General features: G+C 42.7%; 2 protein-coding genes across 11 annotated transcripts in view; one reads left to right on the forward strand and one right to left on the reverse strand.

Moving 5' to 3' along the window:
* The window catches only part of pcnt (pericentrin), a 28,552-nt gene extending 24,421 nt beyond the window's left edge, over positions 1–4,131 (forward strand). For 6 of the 7 annotated variants that reach the window (XM_079460459.1, XM_079460460.1, XM_079460455.1 and 3 more), the window contains 9 exons: positions 90–755; positions 852–983; positions 1,366–1,518; positions 1,631–1,795; positions 1,903–2,129; positions 2,302–2,396; positions 2,682–2,829; positions 2,961–3,094; positions 3,739–4,131. In XM_079460459.1, coding sequence (XP_079316585.1) covers positions 90–755; positions 852–983; positions 1,366–1,518; positions 1,631–1,795; positions 1,903–2,129; positions 2,302–2,396; positions 2,682–2,829; positions 2,961–3,094; positions 3,739–3,782 — 1,764 coding nt within the window. In that variant the 3' untranslated portion in view covers positions 3,783–4,131. The remainder of the gene's footprint in view (positions 1–89; positions 756–851; positions 984–1,365; positions 1,519–1,630; positions 1,796–1,902; positions 2,130–2,301; positions 2,397–2,681; positions 2,830–2,960; positions 3,095–3,738) is intronic. The other variant, XM_079460461.1, reaches the window with a different exon arrangement.
* Positions 4,132–5,742: 1,611 nt separating this feature from the next.
* atg9a (ATG9 autophagy related 9 homolog A) lies at positions 5,743–12,727 on the reverse strand. Of its 4 annotated transcripts, none has more exons than XM_079460541.1 (16): positions 12,633–12,727; positions 12,337–12,390; positions 11,066–11,204; positions 10,871–10,914; positions 10,681–10,745; positions 10,324–10,473; positions 10,101–10,242; positions 9,212–9,960; positions 8,889–9,042; positions 8,349–8,528; positions 7,978–8,217; positions 7,677–7,903; positions 7,476–7,593; positions 7,125–7,323; positions 6,898–7,042; positions 5,743–6,809 (listed from the first exon to the last, which is right to left on the reverse strand). In XM_079460541.1, exons 3-16 carry the CDS (start codon positions 11,166–11,168, stop codon positions 6,806–6,808), a joined length of 2,520 nt encoding a protein of 839 aa, XP_079316667.1. In that variant the 5' UTR covers positions 11,169–11,204; positions 12,337–12,390; positions 12,633–12,727; the 3' UTR covers positions 5,743–6,805. The 4 variants fall into 4 exon arrangements, with proteins under 4 accessions (XP_079316667.1, XP_079316669.1, XP_079316668.1 ...); XM_079460543.1 differs by having other exon boundaries at positions 12,337–12,545; positions 12,633–12,716; XM_079460542.1 differs by having other exon boundaries at positions 12,337–12,722.
* Between the last annotated feature and the right edge of the window lie 2,816 nt (positions 12,728–15,543).

Consider the following 15,543-nt stretch of genomic DNA (forward strand, 5'->3'; position numbering starts at 1 on the left):
GTTGATGAAAGATATGCAGATGTTTTTAAATACTGGAGACTGAGACATTGATGCATCTCTAGCAGTAATATTTATTCTCTTTGAACCAGTGTTTGCGTGTGGCTTTGAGCGAGAAGGTGTCTGAGCTCAGTCATCTGACGTCTGTTCTGGAGCAGGAGCGTGTCACCGTCAGTAACCTGCGCTCCGAGCTTCAGATCGAGCAGTCCCGATGTGAAGCCCTGCTGGCTCAGGAGCGAGAACGCACCGAACTCGCCTTCTCCCGCCTGGAGGAGGAGCGCTCCCGTTCAGCCGACCTCTCTGATACGCTCTCCCGTCAAGCCCAGGAACACACGCGCCGTTTGGAGGAGGAAGCACGTAGACAGGAAGCTGCCAGCGCCCATGACAGGAAGTTCATCCAGGAGCTTCGCATGCAGCTGGAACAGGAGAGGCGTCAGGGCGAGGACCTGGCAGCCATGTTGGAACGTATGCAGGGACAGGTCCTGGGGGAGAAGCGCAGACGGGCGGAGAAGGCGGAGCATGAGACGCGACAGGAGCAGGAGGAAGTGAAGACACTCAGAGCCGCTCTGGATAGCCTACGGGCTCAGAAGACTGAGGTGGTGCAGACACTGGAGACCGAGCGAGAGCGAGCCGGGCGGTTACAAACTGAGATAGATGGGATGAAAGAGAAGATGAGGGAGGTGAGAGAGGAGCAGATGGAGACACAGAAGAGGCAGGTGGAGAAAGAGCGACGACATGAACACACCAATGACAAACTAGTAAGAGCTTGTTCTTGTTTTGGGCAAAAACGTCACCTGTGGAATCAAAATGTCATCTCATGAAATCTTTGGTTTTTATTTCATCTCTCTACACAGTTTCAGCTGGAGCTGGTACGTCAGAAAGATCAGCAGAGGTTAAAACAACTCCAACAGACACTGACTGACCTGGAGAGAGAAGAGAAACAGCTGACGTCAGAACGCCAGCAGAGAAACACAAACAACACGCAGGTAAAACACGCGTGCACACACACACACCGCAGACAACACGTCGTGGCCTAATGCTTAGAGAGTCTGACTCGTGACCAGACTGTTGCCGGTTCGATCCTCGGGGCCGGCGGGTAACGATTGAGGTGCTCTTGAGCAAGGCACCTGACCCCTACTTGCTCCCTGGGCACTGCTCCGGGTGTACGTGTGTTCACTTCTCTCTGGATGGGTTAGATGCAGAGGTCACATTTCTGGTGTGCGTCACCGTAACTGACAAATAGATCACTTTCACACACAACTGAACGCCAGCAGTGACACACACTGCTATCACACACACATCAAGTGTAAGATTTTCAGGTGTGTGTGTGTGTTTTTTCCCTCTGATGTCATGATGTGTGTGTGACAGGACTCAAGCTCATCTCTCATTGAACGACTGCTGAAGGAGAACTCTGAGTTCTGTGAATGTCTCTCTGCTCTGAGCGAGGAGAAGATCTCTCTGAAACACACCATCTGCTGTCTGGAGCAAGAGCTGCAGAGCTTGAAACAACATCAGGAGCAGGTGAGGAAGTTGTAGAATAAGACACAAGAGTTTCTCATCAACATTAGGCACACACTGATGCAAAAGTCTAAATGTGTTTGTCAGAACGTGTGTTTTGTTGTGTTTGTTTCAGGTCAAGTCTTCAGCGGTCACAGAGCAGTGTGTGTCATCTGAGAAACTGACCTGGCAGAAAGAGAAAGCCGCTCTTCAGGCTTCATTACGAAAAGCAGAAGCAGAACTCTGGAAGCTGACAGCAGGCAATGAAAACCGACCCATCTATGAACTCTCCAACAGCAAGGTCAAACAAGCGCTTTATTGTAGCGTCCCTTTTCTTGTATGAAATGTTTGCCTCACATGTATGTTTGCCTCACATCACAGTTTTCTGTCATGTTAATGTTCGTGCAGGTGCAGCGGCTGTATGAGCGATACCTGCGAGCGGAGAGTTACAGGAAGTCTCTGGTGTATCAGAAGCGTTATCTGCTGCTGCTGCTGGGAGGATTTCAGGAGTGTGAGCAGGCTACGCTCGCGTTGATCGCTCGTATGGGCGCACAGCCGACACTGAGCCCATCACAGGCCTCCAGACCCCTGAACCGCTTCAGAGCCTCTGTCAGAGTCGTCATCGCTGTCTCGAGGTGAACGCATCCTCCCTCACTGTGTGACCCCAACACGTCCTGCCGTACACTTTTTTTGATGTTTCATTTGGTACCTTGAAAATGCTGCAAAGTGCTTAGATTGAACTTCTTTGATTGAACTATTCAGTTTCATGCTATTTCTTATTTATGATTATATTCTGTCTTGTTGTAGACTGAAGTTTCTGACCAGGAAATGGCAAAAGGCTACAAGGAGAATCTCAGCAGGTATTGGAACGGTTCATGGACACGGAGCTGGACCTAGCACAGGTGAGTCTTTACGTCACTCATGTACTGTAAGTGTCACATGGTTTCCACTTTTAAAATGTTCATTGACACACAGCAGTTTACTATAGCAATACATTCAGTTTATAAAAATAGAGAAGAGCAAAGTGAATAGACACTCTCATTCATACACGACACGCAAATTATAAAGTGCACACAAACTCTCATGACACGCTCGCACACTCACATTTGGGACTGGAATGCATGGATTCTTTTTTGCATTACTTGCATCTGCAGGTGATTGAAAATCATGTTGTTTTCTTTCTTCAGTTGCTGCTGTAAGGACTGAGGTGCTGAAACCCCAGCAGACCGGAGCTGCGGTTAATTCTCCACCCACCCGTGAGCATGCTTTAGCCCAACGGGGTGTGATCTCATCGCTGGTTCCACCAATCAAATCACCCTTCAGACTGAATAACAGGTAGAATCTTAAATCACATCGTTGGAACGATGCGATTAAAACTATACGTTTCTCAAGAGACAGAACTTGAATTTTCTCTCTAGCGACCATTATTGAAGTCATTTAACATCACATTTCTTCCACCATTCAAGAATGAACACAGGTCCAGTGTCGGGACCGTCCGACCGCTCCTTCAGCTCCACCTCCCAGGATCAGGAGCGCTCTCTGATGGAGTATATCCAACATCTGGAGAACGTTCAGCAGCGTCTGGGAGCGAGGTGTCCAGGTAAAGCTGAAAGTCCATCACTTCAATTTAAAGTCATTTAAAGCACAGTATACTTGACTAGATACTAGTTGACATTCCCACACTCTTGGAGTATTAAACGCACACTTCTGCATGCGGGAAGCTGTCTGTGTAATCACGCACCAGTTCTTCATCGTCTTTAATCATGTTTGATGTTATTTCTGTAGCAGAATTTTCACTAATTCTCAGTCAAAAACTAAATCCAGTCAAACTTTTGTCTGTGACTGATTACACAAGACGGATTGTATCTTCTGGCTACAAGGATCCCTTCTGGGGAGATGAGAAAAATGTGTAGGAGTTATGGCCATCTGTGACCTCTGACCTTACCATCTTACAGTCCCCAGAGAGAACAGGAGGTATAGCCTCCCTGATACCACGAGCAATCAGCAGAAGTGGTTTCTAGAAAATAAAACCTGGCTGTATTTGAGTTGTTTGGCACCGGGTGGGCTGTAGGTGAGTGAAGGTCCGGCCTTGAATTCAAAGAGGGAGTCACCATCTTGTGTGATCAGTCACGTTCTGTTTGCTCTTGTTTCACAGAGGTGCTTTTTGAAATTCAGACTTCTGGATGCGTCTGCACCGCTGGTATCGTGTATAATCATTTTGTGGTGAATTTTTATTTTCTTTAGGGGCATCGTCAACGCTTCCTTATGCCAGAAAATCTGACCGATGAATGAAGACGCCGTGTCACCAGTGCCACTTCCATTTGTTTTACCTTTCTAAATTATTTGAGGTGTTTTGTAGTCACGCTTGGTCTTTTCAGACGAGGCAACTGAAATATCACTGATCACTGAAATGTTGTTTTTTTTGCAACAAACGTTTTTACAGTCGTTTTATTCTGAATGTAAATGTTCACGGTTTGTATTTTTTACATATGTTATTCACAGTATGCATTTAAAGACATTTGTACTTGATTTGTGATTTATTATGTCACTGATTAAATGCACACTGTTGGACATGTTTTGTAAAGTTTTATATACATGAACAGTATTTCTGTAGAAGCCAATAAATATTTTAATCTAAATGGTGTTGTGTGGTCTGTTATTTTCAGCTCTAAACGACACAACTTTAAGGGTCTAGAGTGACATCTTTAGTTTTACACTAAACATATATTTTTGATTATGGATTCTTAGTAGTTGTTAAAGGAAAATGTGGTACAGTAAATCTAATGCAAACAGTCTTTATTACAAAGTTAATGATTTAATTTGAATCTGACTTTGACGTGACGTCCAAGTATCGCGAGATCGAAGGACTCGGATATCTTTCAATAGTAAACAAAGCGTGGAACGTCACTGCTTCGCCAAATCTGATTTTCTTTAAACGTGTATAAGTGGTGTTAACGCAAAAATCCTAAATTAAAGTATTCGTATATAAGAATGAATTATAACTCATAAAAATGAAGTTTGTCCAACCGGACCAGTGGAAAGTAATGCGCAAGATTCTGCAATCGATCCTACCGGCCTACAGGCTACATGAAGAGACGACCAGAGCAGACTGCAGGATTGTAGTTAAAAATACATAAAACAATAAAAGTTGTTTCTGTAAGAAAGTATGTTAATCAACAGTGTGGATGTCATTAAAGATGTGGTCTGGATCATAAGTGCAGTCTCTCAGAGCCCGGATAGCTCAGTCGGTAGAGCATCAGACTTTTAATCTGAGGGTCCAGGGTTCAAGTCCCTGTTCGGGCGGTTCGTTCATTTTTATCCCTGATTTAAATAAAAGTCTTTGTTCTTGCTTTAAGACTTACTGCACATTCACAACAGTGTTAGTTTTGAGAAAACCGGTACGTAACTGAATGAAGGAAGCAAAAGAAGCACACGTGACTGTTAAGTGTTTTAATGCAGATTAAAGCCTGTAGGTGTCTCTCACACTGTTTCAGATTTACTTTAAATAAAGAGAAGCACTCGTAACAATACACATCTTATGAAAGTTTCACTTTTATTACTTTGCCCAAACAACAAAAATGGAGCTTAGATTAGATGTTTTGTTAACACTTTAATGTTCCCTTTATAAAGGATTCATTAATGATTAATAAGTCATTTGCAAATGCATTATAAAGCAGTTATAACTGCATGAATAAAAAGGGGGATTCTTACGAAATACCTGCCAAATAGTGAGCAGGTGTAAGAAAAACAACACCCTTCAGTGTCCAGTCTGACAGACTACAAACAACATCAAGATAACTGAAACGAGTTTGGCTGAGTTATTTACTATTGCATATATTATGTTGACCCACTACAGATAGTCCCAATAGAGACTAACACCAGATGGAAGGAACACATTTATTTTATATAAAGCATCAAGGGTACCTTTAAGTAAAGTGTTACCGATGTTCAATGAATTTCAACATTTGCTTTGCTTAAGAACATATAAATATACCGTTTGGCACATATTTGCAGAAAATGATGGTCGTTTGGTAAATAATTTAAATAATAAAGTACATATTTTTAAAGACACAACAAACACTTTAACATTGAGTAAAACTTACTGTAGTTCAGACTGAGTACTGGTACCAACAGGGGGTTTTACACTGATCCAACACACAAATCTGAGCTACTGGATAATAACCACTACATTTTCATTTCTGCGTGAAAGGATTCTTCAAAGGTGTAACCTGAAAAAATACAGACACAAACTATTAAATACATTTTTATTGATGAATTTACAACTGTACAAAATGTAAATATACAACACCGTCTAGGTCCAGAAAACTCAAAACAGAAGATTTTTCCAAGCCAATCATTACAAGCAGATGCTGGTTTAAAGGTCAGAGGTCATGCACGATTTTCACTTTTCACTGATGTATGACTGATGTCAGTTCACGTGAAACTAAATAACACATTTTGCCTTTTGATGGAGTGCTGTTCTAGAAATGAGGTTGAAAAGTTTGCACAAATTATACACGGTTTGATCTTTAGCAGTCACGGGTGTGAGAAGAGTGATGAAAGATGCCAGTTTCATGATTAATGTCAAATAAACTTCATCCACAACAGCGTTCTGTCGGATTAATTCATTTCCTAAAAATCAACATTTGGATTAAAAAGAGATAAAGTGCATTCTTCCTCAATATTGTGCTAACAACAACAAAATCATTTATAGTCAATTTTTTCAGTGGCATGCTTGAATGATGTCCAGTGGTTTCCCCTCCAAACCTGACAATAAAATCATATCCCGCTAAATCGTTTCAAAGCTTGTCATGGCACACTGCACGTTAACATTCGTTGTGTTCATTTTATGAGACATCAACACTGACTTTTACTTTTGGAAGAGAATCGTGGAGGTTAAGTAAACACAACTCTACTTGACACTCGATGTACTCGGTGGGAAAATAATGTCAAGCCCACTGCTTATTCCAGTTTGTAAACACACTTTACTATTTACAATAAGCTTCTAAAAAGGATTATAAACAAGTATCTGAACTTTACAGATAAACATACAAATAAAATGATTTAATTAAAGATCAGAATATACAAGTGTCAGAAGATCAGATCAGAATCTGTCAGTTTTGATCATGTCAAGATTGTCAGATGTTCTGTTAATATCGGGTTATTGGGAGGTTAGAGAGAATCAATCCCTAGTCGAATAAAATATTGATAAGTCAGTGTCTGGATTCTTGAGAGAAAATAAATACAAGTTCTGTGATCAGTGCTTAAAACAAGTAGACGAGTCTCTCTTCACCACCACACATCTGTTAATTCACCTGCAAAAAGACAAGAATATAAGATCGAAGATTAATCTAAAGAATGCAATGAAACAATCGAGCATTATATCTTCAGGTTGTGCGTTACACTTTATGGATGCGAGGCGGTAGCTCGTCCTCACAGCCCTCTTCAGGCACCGTGTCGTGGTGCCGCCCCATTCGGGCCTCTTCAGACCATCCACCCATTGGCACGCGAGGTGTCCTCTGGACTCGAGAGCTTCCAGGAACAGAATCTGTGGGAAACACCGAACATCCTTCATCACGACTCATCATGGCCCATCTGGCTTCATAATGCCAAACTTTCATTTAGAGTACCTCCGCAGCTCCTCTGCTGTCTGCTGCTGTGATGTGCTGCCCCCTCCTGGTGTGGAGTGGTGGTGCAGGGGAACGTGCTGGAGCGAGGGAAGTTACGGGTGGATTCCAGGTCTTCATTGACACTCTCGCTGCTCTCATCACTCTCCTGTCTGTACCAGGTGTGTCGAGACAGCTCACCGTGAGACTGCTGCTTATGCATCTGAGCGTACGCCAGCATTTCATTACAAATGATCACAAAAGGATTATCATGAACGTTATTGATTTGCTCTCTTTATGCAATTCATATTCAAGAAGCTGCTTTACTGAACAAAACTAGACGAATCTGTTCGGAATCCCATGATCGTTTCTCACCTCATGCATGTAGATAGCATGGATGCTCATCTCTGTGGAGGCGTATTCTGATAGGACCATACTGGTCAGCTGACCTTCCCACGCACTGCTGCCGGAGCTGATGGTACGGGCATCCGTACTGAGTAGAGACGAGCCAAAAAATTATTACGAAAATGATGAGAAATTCTACTGTCGTATATTCAGCGTCTCTTTCTTTCTCACCCTGAGCCTGTCATGGCTCGGCTGGCCGGTTGGTCAGGTCGTGGGAGTCTGGCAGATGGGTAGCTGCCCCGCAGGTGTATACTCGAGCTGATGGGGGAGAGAGATCGGAGTGCGGATGCCCCCTCGCTCGCTCCGACAGATACAAGATTGATGGAGCCTTCACGACCCAGATGCAGCGAGGACAGAGACGGGGGTCCCATCAGAAGATTTGCAATAAGACTGTGAGGCTGGAGTGACAAAAGTTATGTTTACATCTAGCAATAGGATCCATTTTTGTGGAAAATCAGAATTCCCTGTTTACCTCTGAATCAGACTGCAGTGTATGAGTTGAGGTAAAGACAGCATTATCTGTTAGGATTCCCTGCTGCCCCCCGCTGGCCTCTCGGTGCACTTTCTCCTTCAGCTGACTGATGAAGTGTGTACTCTCTCGAGGGGGTTGCCAGTGTGGATTTGTGATGGCAAAGTGCATGAGCGACAACTCCGTCTTGCCATCTTCTGCTTGCTGATAGATGGAGGCCTCTGTTTTTCCAGCAGACATCCACTGGAAAACACCAAATAAGAGATCAGAAGGACGTTTGAGCGGTGCCATTAAATCTGCTCATTCTGTCCACTCACAAAATCTACCAGGTACTATTTAAACAGTTTAAAAAAAATGTGTTAGTCCGCCCTTACCCCCGGATGACCGTGTTGACGGACATCCATCTGTGCAAAAGAGCAAGTGTCGCCCACACCGACCACATCCACAGTAAAGTTTCTGAAGAAATCAATGACCTCCAAAGATTTGCGGCGCAGGCAGAAAATGAGAATGAACGGTGTGATGACGGGACTCAGCAGCTCCTCCAATATGAAAACCTAAAAAACGTGATGAAAGAAGACGTGAGGTGTTGCACGATGTGTTACAATTAACTTTCTGTGTCGCAGCTGCATGCCAAATTCTTTCTATAAACATCCAACATTTTATAATATAATATAAAAAACAAATAATTATGGGAGTAAAAAATCCAAATAGTCAGGTTAGTAGTCAATACTCAGATTAGGTGCCCGAACACATTACCGAAACGCACAGAAATAAGCGCAAATGGACAGCTGAGGCTTTTGGCGTTCAAGTAGTTGTTTCACCCGTAGTTGTAATACCGATTAGATTTTCGTTTTATCGTGCAGTGTGACGTAAAAGTTTGCGGTACACAGAGAACATTTTCCAGCGTGACTTACAGCTTTGTACTGAAAGAGCTGAGAGAACTCATCTCTGGTCTCGTAGCGGTGGGCGTTACCCTGCCAGTGATCCGGCATGTAGTGGATGTGTGCCAGAATGACTTTAAGCAGCTGCTCGGGACAGAACACCATATGCTTGTCTGGGATAAAGGACCTGGAGCAGATTGAGGTTCACAGACGGTCAAATCAAGAACAGCTTATTGATATGTTCAAATGAGAGGATGATTCATAAAGGGATAGATCATCTAAACATGAAATGATTGAGACTGTCTGATCTATATAGTGAGTTTGGGTAAATGACGGTTTTGATGTTGTTTGCTCACCTGCAGACTGTGATGCAGACTCCCAATAACGTGATGCTGCTGAGCACGTGCTCCACAGCCAACACATCTTCATCATAAATTGTCAGAGCGATCAACACCGCTAGGATGGAACCAGCGAAGAACGCCACGTTCTTGGCCACCACTGTCAGCAATGGTGACATGAAACAGTTCATGTATTTGGACGAGGCCTTGTAGCCCTTACTGAGACGTGACATCAGCTCATGATCCAGCTCATTAAAGTGTCTGAGGTAAAACCGGCCGTACAGCGACCAGCAGCGAGCTCCCAGACTCCCCGGCTCGCGCTTGATCACCTCCGTGTGGCTGAAGAACGCGTAGAGAATCTGCCAAATGAGAATGACGGGACACAAGAGAAGGTTGGCGATTCCAATCCACAGAATCCTGGAGCTCAGACGATCAGCCAACTCCAAGCGGTTTCCTCCGCGTCTGTATTCGGCCTTCAGACTCCACTCGTTCTCGAAAAGCGATCCGGGACCCCAGAAGAAAATCAGCTCGAAATTGTACTTCAGGCCGCGGGTGTAGAAAACCGTGTCGCCCAGCAGAGGTAAATGAAAACGCACGGGGAGAAGGGACTTATTGACCATGGCCACCATGTAATTCTTAAAACGCAGTATACGGTGATAAATGTCGAGCTCTGTCAGTTCTTTTTTGTGGATGCAAATCTGGTGCTCCTTCTGTATCTCAATGATCCGCCCCTGCACCTCCTGCCAGGTGAAATACGGAAGATCTGCCTGCGCAAAGCACAGAAAAACTCAGTTGAGAACGTTTGCTCTCAGTGATTATTATTAGATGAGATTTACCCACGAACACTAATGATATGTTTGCTTTGAAAATGATCTTTTGAAGAAATGTTTCCTTTTGAAAAGCTCACCATGGACATTTTCAGGGCGTTAATAAAAAATGATCTGATCTCCCAGTAGCAACAGATGTTGTAGATAAACTTGACAAGCCGATGGAGCCAAAAGACTCCTGATATGAGAATGATAAAGATGACAAAAACATTGTGCCGGATCCTAAAACAAACAGACAGTTGATGATAAGCCGAATCATAAACATCAGCACATCATTTGTCATTTTTAATACATAATATTTACCGAGCACTGCACACGTCCACTGGAAGAAAGGCGTCTGGCAGTGTAACCTTCGACGAATCGGTGTGATTGACAAACTTGTTTGCGAAGAGTATGTCATAGTCCACACAGTTAACCAGAAACACTGTGAACACCACCACAAACACCAGTTGCCTGAAACAAAGATTGGACATGTTATTGTCTTTTCTTCTGAGGTTTTTCAAAAGCCTCTACAAAATGCCAACGTGTCAAGGAGTATTCTAGTACTTCTAAAAACATAATAATGTTTATATCTAAATGCAGTCATTTAAATCAGGCAATAACAAACACCATAAGAGTACGGCCACGCCAGAAGAGCACATGAAGAATAAATAGACTTACACAAGCTCAAATATTTCTCCCAGGAGCATACAGGTAAATCCATTCTTCTGGTGGAGAGCATAGACTTATTGAATGTTAAAGTAAATATGATTGGAACAGAAACATATGTTGACTTAGTCACAGCATTTCTATGTTCATCCCTTCCTTAGAAGACTTAATCAAACTGTTGATAATAGTGCAAAAAGGATATTCTCTGGAAGAACAGGTCCAGATTTTCTATGTGGTGCCATTGAGCTGAAATGAATAAATGAATGCATGAACTGTGAAAAAAAAGACTGAGTCTCCTTAAAGACACAACTACACATTGTATCAAAAAGAATGGAGTAAAGCCAAAAGAATATAGCTGTGCTTGCTTTCTTGGGAGATGTGTGGTTGTGTATCTTACATTTAGATCCCTCTGGAACGTGCACCAGCAGATTCTCCTCTCCAGGAGGAGAGTCGCTGTAAGACGCCTCCAGGCGCTGGTACTCAGTGTCAAAGTGGGCCATCAAAACTCCTGTCACGCTCTATTACCCTTCTGCTGCCTTTCAGAGAAATAACATGCAAAAGAAAATCAATCACATTTGACCTACTCCTACTATGGGAGTCAATGGTTATGAGCATTCTTCCAAATATCTTTCTCTGTGTTCATCAGAACAAAGACATTAATACACATCTGGAACAACTCAGAAGCGAGGAAATGGTGATGTATCCCTTTACAGACTGTAAAAAAGACACAAGGTTTATAAACACTGCCTACAGTTAAGATCTAATTATAGACCACACTTATTATTTTTGCTGGTGTAATGACAGCAGCCCACAATAACACATCATGACACGCCTGAAGGCTGTTGGACGGATATAAGTCGAGCCGAGCGCTGACCAAAGCAAAAGATTGGGGTAGGGGGGTGTTTGTTTATGTGATTTGAAGAGAAATCAGACACCCCGCCTTTAAGTCATTACAACAAGATACCAAGAGCATCCCATCAAATCATTCTTTCTGTTCACAAGTGAAAAATTAAAGCTACAAAAATATTATCCGCCTGTTTAATTGTCAATCCAGCACCAGCACCAGGACCAGGACCAGCACCAGGACCAGGACCAGCACCAGCACCAGCACCAGCACCAGGACCAGCACCAGCACCAGGACCAGCACCAGCACCAGGACCAGGACCAGCACCAGGACCAGCACCAGGACCAGGACCAGCACCAGGACCAGCACCAGCACCAGCACCAGGACCAGCACCAGGACCAGCACCAGCACCAGGACCAGCACCAGCACCAGGACCAGGACCAGGACCAGCACCAGGACCAGCACCAGGACCAGGACCAGCACCAGGACCAGCACCAGGACCAGGACCAGCACCAGGACCAGCACCAGGCTATTGTCCCAGCATAAGAGTAGCTGTGTTCGAACTATTTTAAGTTTCCCTTATGCCACCGACAATAAGCCTGACGGACCATAACAAGACTGGTTTACTCTCTAATCTTGTTTTATGAAATACTACAAACGTTATTACATAAACAACCAACAAAACCACATTTCTAACAACCATTTTCAAACATGTTATTCATGTCTGTGAGCACAAAACAATGCCTGTAAGGGCACCGGAAGGAACATGAGTGAGTTTAAATGTAACATTATTTTACTGCGTGTAACATTGTGTCACTTCTTACCTTATTATTCCCGCCATATCACAGAAAGCTAAAAAGATGACGACACCGCTTCTCCTACAGATGAAATGACATGAATGTAAACACACGCAGTGTATGACTTACAGTCCCATGAGTGACCGCGCGCGATGACTTATATTAGTTTCTTTCAAGAACAATGACAGTTCATATCGCTGGCTGATGTTTTGATGATGTTTATGTCAACAGAAGGTCTGGAAGAAACGTGACAGGCGCGTCAGCAGTGCAGCAGGACGCAGATTTCGGCTTCAGGAATGAAGGAGATCGATATGAGTTCTTACCTCACGCGAATGTGCGGAGCGCTGATGTGTGATTCTGTGTTTAATGTCGATGTCTGTTTTCTTTTCCCATCACAAGCATTTTTGCTTTCGTTTCTTTACGCAATGCACAGAGGAGGCGTCATCCGCGCGACACATCTGTAGTCCAATCAGCAGCGGTTTGGGATGCGAAAGGGCCAATAGCAACAGGAGGCGGGTGTTCCTAGGGCAACGATAGGTGTGTTCGATGTCATGGACGCTGCGCACGGCTGCGCATAACAACCGGCAGTGAAGTGTCGCGAGAGCAATCGCGTCTGATCTCGCGGTTTCTCTGATGTCATTTGCAGATCGGTCTGCGCTTGTGAACGCATAACGCCGGTGTAAGTATTTACTAGATTTTATAATCTTACTAGATTTGAATTTCGCAGAAAGTTTGAAGAACAGCGCAACAAGCTAAAATACAACACAAATGAAAAGTTAGCACGCTGGACAAATTGTCAAACAGTGTGTTTGCAGTGTGTATTGAAGTAAACAAACAATCATGCTGATGACGCACCACAACACCACCTTCCTTATTCTAACTTAATGTTGATATCCTGAGAGGCAGACTGGTGAATTTATTTCTTATAGAAATCTATGTCGACCCTTGTGGTCGAACAAATGATTAAACAGTTGGTTTGGACGCATGACTAACTTGACAAATGATTTTTCAAGAATGTATTATTCTTTTTTCATCTCACACTTTTGCTTCAGTTGATGTTATTATGTCGGATTTCTTAAAAACATCAACTGCATATTTAGAGAGATGGTGCTCAGAAACAGCACACACACGTGATCACAGCAGCTTCAAGTGTTTGGTCTTGTGATGTCTCCCCCATGTGGCTCGTTGTTGTATCAACGGTTCATTGGCTGCTGTAAAACTGGTAATATAACATTAGTTCGATATCTAGTGTAGTGTCGAGGATAAGGACAAATAAATGTTGATTTTATAATAATTTTACATACTGTTTTATTGTGTTAGTTAGCTGTGTGTGTGTACTATCAATCAACTGCAGTTTGATTGATAGTAATTGGAATGCACAATAAAAACATGATTTACAAAAATATTTTAGAAAAGTTATCTCATTGTGAAACCAAACTCTTCACTTGTTTTTATACATTGTGAGGTCCAAATGTCCCAACAATGATAGTGAAAGTCTCACACACTTACCCTTTCAAATAGATTATTAAACCTACCAAATTATGTTTTGGTGTTATTTTAAAATGTAATTCTTTTTTATGTTTTGGGGTTTTGTCCGGTGTAAATAACGCCTATGGAAAGTCCCCACAATGTATAGAAACCTAACATGTGTGTGTGTACTGTAGGTTAAAATCTGTCTGGCATATGTCCACCACTGATCTCTTAAAAAACAGGGACATTCATTTATTAAGTAATGAAAAGGTCATCTCATCTAGCAGTTATACACTCTCAATATACCACCTTTTCCCAACACAAAGGTTAACACAGTTTACCCTACAAAATATCAGTAAATATTAGAACAAAGAGGGAAATGTGAGAAGAGAAAGTAACACGACAGTAGGGAGGGGATTTCATGATGCTTGTGGCAAAACGAATAACTGTAAATCAATCCTCAGAAGCATGGATGAAGGAAAAAACATAAATCCTCAAATGGATTGGTTATTTTAGTAGAAAGGTGATAATATATCATCACACTGACTGTACATCCAGCTTTCATAATCCAGGTCACTACGTGAAGCGGCTAATTGAATCTGGGGGATGTGGTACCCATTAAAGCTTACAGATGCTCATGTTTTAGCCCAGCACACACGTGTTGGATGACTGTACCGGGCTGACCTTTATCTGTGCATTAGTGTTATTGAGGACTGATCCAGATGATGTCCGGTCATATTGGAATTGACAGGAGGAAGGATGAGGAAACGGGGGAAAGTGGAGGAGACCCCTTTAGTCCAACAGTGAGGTCATTCCTCTGGGGACATTTAATTAAATTAAACTCCTGCTGGCTGCCGGGAATAACAAGCATCCATACATGCACGCACACAGACACACATATGCAGTACTATATCTCCAGATACGTAGCACATACACGTTTGATTAAATGTAAAGAAATATAACAGCGCTATCAGCTTTTTTTCAGCATGGTGATCAATGACATTCATCTCTGCCTGACATCATAAAATACACCCACCCCGTCTATCCCAACACCATTACATTTGACATCCAGACACTTCTCACAGCACTTACCTACAGCATCAACCGTCTCGTGACTGTCTGGACTAATAATGGCTATTGATTCATCTGAGGTCAATACTGAAGAAGTGAACAGGATCTAAAACTGTTATCGAGTTTAAAGATAGATTTGGTTGTTGGTTCAAACAGTTACTGTATATATAGACATGTAAAGTCTCTGAATGTGTGACCTCTGCACAGTGTTCTTCACATCATTAATGGTAGTGAATACGTTTGTCTGTCCTGATAAACAGTGTGTTTGTTCTACACTGTAAGAGGTCAATTAAGTGAAATTACACTTCAGAGGATTGTCTGGATGGAGCAGGTTAAGAGGGAGATGCCAGATCACTATAGGCCGAGGCATTAGTTCATTAACATAATCAGACAGATTTATGGTACTGGCCTTTGATTGACAATGATCGGTTTGTTTCTCACCCAATGACAACGCGATTATCGACAGGCTTCCGGGCACAGATACAACTGTCTGATTCAGCACTGAAACATGAGGATGCTTAGAGGAGAGAGAACACAATGAGGAAACAGTCATTTTTCCTCTAATTCAGACGCAAAACGAAATGCCATATTTCTTCTAAAATATTTATTTTATCAGGCTGTGCCACTAATGTTTATAATCAAATGTATTCACATTTACTTGAGAAGCAGAATGGAATACTGTAAGATAGTATA

This window comes from Barbatula barbatula, assembly GCF_947034865.1.
Source record: "Barbatula barbatula genome assembly, chromosome: 7".
NCBI classification, from domain to species: Eukaryota; Metazoa; Chordata; class Actinopteri; order Cypriniformes; family Nemacheilidae; genus Barbatula; species Barbatula barbatula.

Excerpts from the sequence above, each read along its gene's own strand:
- atg9a (XM_079460541.1), bottom strand. The coding sequence starts at position 11,168 with ATGGCCCACTTTGACACTGAGTACCAGCGCCTGGAGGCGTCTTACAGC. Across the intron at positions 9,043-9,211 it reads GTCTGCATCACAGTCTGCAG|GTCCTTTATCCCAGACAAGC; the intron begins GTGAGCAAACAA and ends AATCTGCTCCAG. Across the intron at positions 8,218-8,348 it reads GTCAACACGGTCATCCGGGG|TGGATGTCTGCTGGAAAAAC; the intron begins GTAAGGGCGGAC and ends GGTGTTTTCCAG.